We start from the raw sequence: 8,622 nt of genomic DNA on the forward strand, positions 1-8,622 counted from the left end.
CACACTCTCCCATAGAGCCTATGGGTTAGGGGTGGGCACATCACCAGAACCCTGTTAGATTCATTCCTTTGGCTCCCAATTTCCCTTCCCAATGGTACTTCACAGAACGATGCATGCAAGAGACAGCTGGTACCCAGGTGTGGACCACAGCCTCTGAAACAGAGCAGGTCCCTTGTCCCTAGGGATTCAATGTTATATTCTTTGCAGGAAAAATACAACTAAGAGTGAATTTCCCGGAGCACTCACCTGTCTAGGGAATCAGTGGACCTGCCCAGGATCTCCAGGTGCTCTGGGAGAGGGAGCAGCGTCTTCCCTTTGATCTTTCCTCCCATCACAAACATTTCATTTTTCAGTCTGTGGGCTTGTTTCACGACATCATCAGACACCACTTTAGGCCACCCACTCATGTTCTCCTCGTTCATGAAAAAGGAATAAACAACCTAGAAGAAAACCCTTCTTTAGTTTGGTTAGTTCTCTCTATGTATTTTATGGGGGACAGAGGCCGAAGACAAACCTGTGCTGAGAAATCATCTGCTTGTTTGCAGAGGTGACATCACTAACAAGTGATACAGCAAAGCCACAGCTGAGAAGAATGGTTTGTGCCCTGCTTGGTGCTGCACTTTCCAACTCTGGAAAATTTATCAAGAGCCTTGCAATGTGTGTCATTTTCCTTAAAGCCCCCTGGAGTCAGGCGATTCTGTGAGACTCTCAGTTTTCATTTAAAACAACATTTCTAGTCCTCATGGTTGCAGAGAAAAGCTTGAAAAGGTGATGTGAGTAAGACCTTGATGGCTCAGAGCGAAAAGAAAATGCTCCTGGCATATTTTTTAATGTCTTGTGAATTTTGGGGGCCTGACATGATTTTTGAACACTTGGGGTTGGCAATACTGTAAATGTGAATATTTGTAAGTTTGAAAAAAATCCAATCAGACAATTCCCAATATCTCAGTGAGGGGAAAATTACACACGCCACAATATTTTAAAGAAATAGATTTTTCAGCATAAACACCAGAACTACTAAGCTGAGATATGTCTCTCCCCTCACAGAGCCACTGACATTGGGGGAATTAGGGAAAAAATTAAAAGCCATAAGCTGTTAAAAATGTGTTTCATGAATGTGCAATAAGGTTCAGGGATTTTATTGCCACATGCAGCCAGGGACCCAGGCAGCCCTCCAGCCCCACCCCGATGCACCACTCGGCTATTACCACGTACAGTCAGGGCCCAGGCAGTTCACATTAAGGCAGGAAAAAGCACAGTATCTTACAAGATATAAAAGGGAGGAAACCCAGCCAAAAGACATGCTCGTCCAGGCTTGGCACTGACTGGACCTTGTGAAGGAGACAGCATTCAGCTCAGGGCCCTGTGCAGGCTTGGCTCTGGAGAGGGAGCAACAGAAGGTAGCAAGGAAGCTGCTGAGAGGGAGTTCAGTATTGCTGGGAGAGGTTTGGAAGCAACCTAGCATGGAAACTCCCTGTGACAAAGGAACTGGATGAGGCAGCTCAAGGTGCCTCCTCCCACCAGCCACGGGCTGGTGGGGCAAGGGGAGCAGCGATGGCAAACAGACAAGGGATTCAGGGGCAAGCACCTCAGCAGCTTTGGAGCCATGGTCTTCCTGAAGGTCCCTGGGTCTTGGGCTCATCCACTCAGCATGGAATGTGATGCTGGCGTGGAAATGTCACACTCTAGGGGCCAGCCTTGGGCCAAGCAGGTTTGCTCTGCCCCCCATGGCCTCCGAGGTGGGCACTCTGGAACCAGCCCTTTGCCCACTCCCCAGGTGCGGAGCCAGGCAGGGGTGTTTGCCTCCAGGACACCCACCTCCTCCACCACTGCCATTAGCTGATCCACCGGGGAGGGGCTGATGTCGCCCACCAGGAGCCTGCTCTGGAAGTTTTCCTTGGTGATGTTTTCCCTCTTCCTCTTCACAAAGTAAACCCCTTTGCTCTTGAGCACAGGAGGGAACTCGAGGCAGGGCACTAGCTGCCCGGCAGGATTGAGGGTCAGTACTAGCACCAGCAAGTCCTGCTTCTCAAAGAACTGCGTGAGCATGGCGTTGATCTCCTCGTTGCCCACAAACTTGGCCCATTTGTCTGGCTTGAACCGCAGGGTGAGCGTGGAGTAGTTCTCCAGGAACTCCACCCTCTTGTCCGACACTGTGGTCATCCTGCCCCTCGGTGCTCAGCAGGGTCCTACTTAAAGGGGTAACGCCGAGCAAATTGGGGTCAAGGCAGGTTTTCTTCTAGTCTCTCCCACACTCAGGACTAGCTCTGCTTCCTGCAATGGGAGAGTGAAAGGACATGGTAATTAGTGACTAATTAGCCCCACCTACACAGGTGCCCATGCTCTCGCTCTCCTTGCTGCCAGTCATTAGCAAAGGCTGAGCCAAGGGGCTGAAGTTTTAGACTGAAATGCTCAGGGACCCCCCTGCATTTGGCTGCCCTGCGGGCTGGTGTGCAGAAGTGCTGGCACCCACAACCCCAAAGGCAGGCAGAGGGAGTAGTGGGTGCTCAACTCTTCTGGAAGGCAGGGCCCCAGTGCCTAATGCCAGGCACCCACACCGAGAGCCCCAAAGGGAGAGGCTGCCTTCGAGAGTGAGCAGGGCACTCTGTGCCCACTCGGTGCCCAGCCTCTAGAGCCTCCTGTTCTGTTGTTTTCACGTCCCTCCTTTTGGGTCTTGCTCCCACAAAGATTGGGGTGAGATTTATATTGATGGGTTGCACAGCCTCTGCTCCCTCATGGCTCCAGCTGCTGGGAGGGGACAGGAGACAGGAAAACTGCCGACCCCCAGCCCAGGGAGAGGTGCTGCCTGCCAGACAGAGGCTGCAACAGGTCCCTCACGTTCTTAGGGCAAGGAAGGGGCAATACTTAACATAGCGTCCCCAATCCCATTTTCCCTCAGACCCCACATCCCTAGCTCCAGCCCCTCTCGCAGCCCCATATTCCCCCCCATGACCCACTCTGACAGCCCCACCTTGCCCCCTCCCTCAGCCGCCAATCGCCTTCAGCCCCGGGACCATCTGGCAGCCTGTATGGCCCCTGAACCCAGGCCTATATCCTGCCCAGCAGCTTCACGACGTCCAGGTCCATATTTCTCCCCCAAGCTCTATCCAGCCCACAGCTCTCCCGGCTCCATAGCCCCTCTTCCATCCCGTGAGCCCACAGCACATGCCCAGAGTTAAAGACATAAACCCTCTTGCCGGAGGCTGCAACGTGAGACTGGGGTGTGTCCCAGAGCAACGGAGACAGAGCCAGGGCGCCTCACCCCCACGTGCCCTAGCCTGGCTCTTTGCAGACTGACTGAGCTGGCAGGTGGGCCTGATCGCATGCAGGACCAGGAACCCCCCCTCCCCAAACTGCAGCTGGCAACTCCCCCGGCCCGGCCCCGGCCCCGGCCCCGGCCCCAGAGCCACTGCCCAGACTCTATCCCCCCCGCTCCCTCATCGAACCCCCGTCCCTGGTGCCTCCCAAGTCACCAAACGGACACACTGAGCCGGCTCAGCACCAAGCTCCCCTCAGAGCGGAGGCCCCCAGCTGGCTGCTCCAACTGCCCCGGAACCCCCCAGGTCAGGGACATCCGCCACCAACCGCCCAGCTGCCGGAACCTTCTGCCCACCCCTGCGGGGCCAGCCGGGGCCAGGGAGCCTGGCAGCAGCATGAGCTGTCCCCACACTCTGCCCCTCGTCTAGCTCAGTACACGGCCCTGCTAATGCTCTGCATCTGCCCAGCGCCTCCCGTCCAACCAGGCTTCACAAGCACAGATTAGCTGTGCCCCCCCGCACTGCTGGGAGCGGTGCTGTGCCAGGGCCGGGAGCCTGGCTGCCTGTGTCCCTCCCGCTCCTCCCTAGTATTGAGGGGCTTTGCCAATTCATCTGGAGAGCCCCCCTTGCCCCCTGCTGAGCTCACAGCACCCCGAACTCCCCTCGCTGCCGCGGGAGGGGCTCGGCTCAGACACATGCCCTGTGAAATGCCACCGCCCGGGGCTCAGCAAATGCACTCCGCAGAATCCAGAGAAAAGCTCCATAGATTGTAACAGCCGTGGGCTCCCTGTGGAGGGGAAGGACAGTCCAGTGATCCAGCCTCTAGCCTGGGCCCTGAGACACCTGGTTCCAATTCCCTGCTCTCCTGTGCCTTGGGCAAGTCACTCGGTTTCCAGGTGCCTCAGTTCCCCCGGTAGCATAGAGATCACAGCCCTGCCCTGCAGCACAGGGGAACAGCCCCAGCACCTGATCTTTTCTCTAGCTACTGGCTGTGGCTCCCTCCTAATAAGGCATGGAGCTGCTCATGCAGTTCTGCCTTTGGCTGGGGCGCTAGCCTGGGACGTCTCGGGGGCTGGTGCAGCCAGTGACCTTACCAGAGGGATTGCTCTCCTGGCAGCTGCTTAAAGTAGCAATTGGAGTTGGCAGGAAGGCAAAGATCCTTGGGCACATTTCCTTGAGGGGGAATCTGCCTCATCCAGCCATGTCCTGTCCCTTCTCTGCCTCTACTGCAGTGCCACCCTGCCACATTTTAGAGAGACAGGGGAACGTGTCCCTGGCCAGTTTCTGCAGTGGCTCCTCCTCCTTCTGCGAAGGGTTCCCTTTCCAAAAGTGCAGCCAGTGCAGCCCAGAATTACTGCCCCCCCTTCCTTTGCCATGTCCTCTGAGCTGGCCCCTCCCATAGGCCTGTGCTGCCAATCAGACGCGCCGGTGATGCCCCAGCCAGCACGAACCTACTGACCTTCCTCTTTGCACCCCAGGTTTTCAGCCCAGTCTGCAACGATGTCCACACCTTGCCTGCAGGCCTGTGCCAGGGAAACACATGCAGCATTCACCCTAGCAGGAGCCAGAGGCAGCACTCGGATTAGCTACACCCCACTCTGACCCTGGGTCAGCATGGCATGGCTCAGCCCTAGCACACTGAAGGACATTTCTCCTAGCACATCAAACCATTCCTCCTGGGAGCTGCTCGCTGGGCCCAGGTGATGCTGACAGGCCATCAGTGCTGGGAGGTTGGGGCCCCCAATTAGGCACCTGTTATCTGCTGTGCAGGGATGTGGATTTGCATTTTGGAAAGGTGACAGCTGGTCCCCGTTTCCAGGGCAGGTCTTTGCTCACCTCTGGAAAGTGGGGAACTTCCTGCCTATACAATGAAGGTGAAGCTCTGACACCTCTACCGCACCTCCATGCACAGCATCTCCCACACCTCCCCCCCAACCATTGCCTGCTGCCCCTACAGCTCACTCCCTGCTGGCCTGGTTACTGGCCTCTACCTCCCCTTTGCCCTGTTCTCCTGCATGTGACTATTTACTCTCTGGGATTGGAAGTACCTTAACCCAGTGGTGGATTAGCCAGCCACTGGGCCAACAGGGCCCATGCCCAGGGGTCCTGGCCAATTGGGGGCCCAGGAAAAATGGGGGCCCCTGTGCCCTGACCCTGCTCCCCAGCAGGAGTGCTGGGAGGGGGCAGAGGGGACTGCAGGTGGGGAGGGTCCCCCACTTGCTCTGGCCTAGGGGCCCCATAAAACGCTAATCCACCCCTGGCTTGACCACAAGGAACAGCAGCAGCCAGCATGGCTGGGTGGACTGGTCACCAGTGAATCACCACCACCCGTGCGCGATGAGGACACCATCAATGAGATCACAGTGCCACAGCGGGGTCTCCCTGCAACAATCAGAGCAGGATTAAAGCCAGGCTGTGCTGGGCCCATCTGCATCCCCTGTGGGCTTGACCCATCTGGCTGAGCTCATGGTCCAGCCCTGCTCATGCAGTGAGCTCAGAGCAGCGAAAGCCCAGCTGCATGCCAGGGCTGAGACCCAGGGGGCACGGCCATGAGGGAGCTCTCCGGGCTGGAGCCAGACTCTGAGCTCGTTAGCACGCTGCGCTGGAGGTGGCAGCCTGAGCTCTGCCATGCAAGGGAGGAGGGCAGCTGGGACGGGGCGCCCGGCCACCCCCACAGGGGCTGCCCTTGGCGGAAAGTGCTAAGCTGCCCCCAGTGCTTAATTTGTGCTAGGGCTAAGCCCCGGCCCCGCAGGGCCCAGCAGCTTGGAGCCCTGGCCCCTCCTGGCTTCCTGCATCAACAATGAATGTAAAAAGATTGCTTGACCCTGGCCCCTCTTTCATTACAAAATGTAGCCCTGGCGGCCCCTCGGGGAGCTGCTGACCCTGACCCACAAGCCGCAGCCTGCTGGGCTCCTGAGGGCACACTGACCCCTAGTGGCCTGAGAGCACAGTGCCCGTTCGCCTCCAGGTCACGGAGCTGCAGGGGACAACGGGGTGGCCTGGCGCTCTAAGCCCTCACGGTGTTTGAAATCCCACGCAGGGCCTGTGGATCTGCACTTGGCTCAGCAGCGCTGGCCTGACACAGATGGAGCCGAGCCCCAGTGGGCCTCGCCCTGCCCAAGCTGAACCTCCTGCAGGGGTCACTGGGGCTGCCCCACCGCCTGCCAGGGCATGATGGCAGGGCTGCTTGGAGCAGGGGTCCTGGACCCTGTCTGACACCCACGTACATCTGCTGCCAGGATGCCATGTCCCCCAGCCCAGGCCAGCGAGCCCCGCATCCATTGCCTTAGCTTATGCTGCCTAAAGTACATCCCCCAGTGAGCAAGTGACTAAACATCTCCTCAGACACAAAACCTGTTTCTCCACCTCTGCTGGGGTCGAAGCCCCTGCTACAGACACGAAACCCTTCTCTCCAGTGTATCTCCATAACTCCTTACATCGAGGCTGTACGTATGTCACAAGAGTACTGACCTGTGACCGCAGCCTTCATTGAAGACCTCATGTGGCAGTCTTTGGTGCCCCAGAATGTACGTACCAGACCCACACGTATGGACTGTAATTCCCTGGCCAATTGGCATTAAGGGGTTTTGGGGTCACCTCTGAGATCAGCCTGTGCCACCAAAGCTTGGCCTGCAGAGCTGACAAGCGGGACCATGAGGGCTGAAACAAAGGGTGGTGCTTTGAATGACCTTGTGAGCTGTTGCCTCCAGGGCCTGCGGAGAAGGTGGAAAACATACAGATTGGGACTCTCAGCCCATGGCTCCTGGAGCAGCAGGCGCCTGCCTTCCCTGCACTTGGGAGTGGGGCTTTCCTGACGCCACAGGCTTAGGCTGTAGGGACAAGAGGGGCCATTCGTGCTGCTAGACTGGAATGAGACCACCTGGGGGAACAGATCCTCTGCTAGGTCACCACCTGGGGCGGGCCTACTGCAGGCATTTCATAGAATCATAGAATCATAGAATATCAGGGTTGGAAGGGACCCCAGAAGGTCATCTAGTCCAACCCCCTGCTCAAAGCAGAATTTCACATGGCAGCCACATCCCTCGGTAGCCCCTTCCAGCTAGAGGGCTGCACACCTGGCTGTCCCAAGCCCCCTCTGGCCAGAACCCGGCTCAGTTTGGTGTAAACTGGGAAACCTGCAAAGTGCTTTTCACCACACTCAGTAGGGGTGATGAAAAGCGCCTCCTCGGTTCCTTGCTGCCAGTCCCTCCAACAGAGGGGAAGGCAGGCGGGCTTGGCATGGATGCGGGCAGCGCATCTTGAAGAACACCAGTTAAGAGAAGGTGAGGAACTGTTTTTCCTTCTTCGAGTGCTTGCTTATGTCAGTTCTGGTTAGGGGTCTCCCAACCCTACCCTACCCCGGAGGTGGGGTTGGAGTTATGGAATCGCTGACTGGAGCGGCTGTGTTGTCTCTGGCGTTAGCCGGAGAACTGGTGGAGCACTTGCGAGAGGCCAGCACGGGCGGTAAGAAGGAATTCAGGAGGCTCCGGGTCAGCAAGGTCATATATTGAGCGCCAGGAAGGCGCCACTCCTAGGGGCTCTGCAGCCGACCCGATGGGTGCTGCTGGGGAAAAAGTTTCCAACGACTGCACACGGCGCACACACCTAACCGGAATAGACACGAGCAAGCACTCGAAGAGGAACATAGGGCTTTGCTCAGCGAGTAAGTTCCCCTGCGGGGACTGTGGCATCAAGCCCAGTGCCGTAACACCCCAGATGTGGAGAGTCCCCATCTCAGCCCATGGAAGCCCTGGGACCCCACTAAGTAACTGATCTAACCAAGCCTGACACACATGAGCAGTTTGCAGCCGTGTACCAGCACCAGGCACTGCGGCAAGTTCTCATTTCTCTGGGCAGGCGGGCAGGCCCCAGCTGCATCTCCAGTACTGTGAGAACGGGGATGCATAGTAGGACTCCTGGAGCGGGGCCCCCCTGAAGCTAGAGGCTACAGGAGCACCTTTATGGACTTGCACCTATTGTAGCTTCCACCAGGGCAGGGGGAAGATGGAGTGACAGGAGCATGTTTCCTGACTCATCCAATTCCTGGGGACAGGTAGTTCTCTGTAGCTGGCTTCCCTGCCCAGCCATCACCAGCAGGCAGTGCAGCCACGCCAGACTTGGGAGGACAAGGGGAGGTGCTTGTGGGAGAAACATAGGGGCGAGGAGTTGAGGTTGGCATCACTAGTAGGGCAAGGGGGTGCCAGGGATGAGCACCAGTGACTTTGTTCCCCTGCATCACATGTTCTCTCACCTGAGGGCATCACAGCAGCAATCCAGGCCCCCAGGACATCTCAGCGGGTTACGAGCTGCCCTTCAGTGGGGTCCTGTAAGCCACTGGGAAGCAGGTGCAGCAGCATGAGAGCTG

At 57.5% G+C, this 8,622-nt stretch overlaps 1 protein-coding gene across 1 annotated transcript in view; it reads right to left on the minus strand.

Annotated features, from left to right (window-relative positions):
• DNAH17 (dynein axonemal heavy chain 17) overlaps positions 1–2,363 on the minus strand; it is a 109,053-nt gene extending 106,690 nt beyond the window's left edge. Inside the window, exons 1-2 of the mRNA XM_043496557.1 lie at positions 1,819–2,363; positions 247–440 (exon numbers count right to left, since the gene is read on the minus strand). Of these exons, the coding sequence (XP_043352492.1) occupies positions 247–440; positions 1,819–2,163 (539 nt within the window). The 5' untranslated portion in view covers positions 2,164–2,363. The remainder of the gene's footprint in view (positions 1–246; positions 441–1,818) is intronic.
• Between the last annotated feature and the right edge of the window lie 6,259 nt (positions 2,364–8,622).

Source organism: Dermochelys coriacea, chromosome 14 (genome assembly GCF_009764565.3).
Source record: "Dermochelys coriacea isolate rDerCor1 chromosome 14, rDerCor1.pri.v4, whole genome shotgun sequence".
Taxonomy (NCBI): Eukaryota; Metazoa; Chordata; order Testudines; family Dermochelyidae; genus Dermochelys; species Dermochelys coriacea.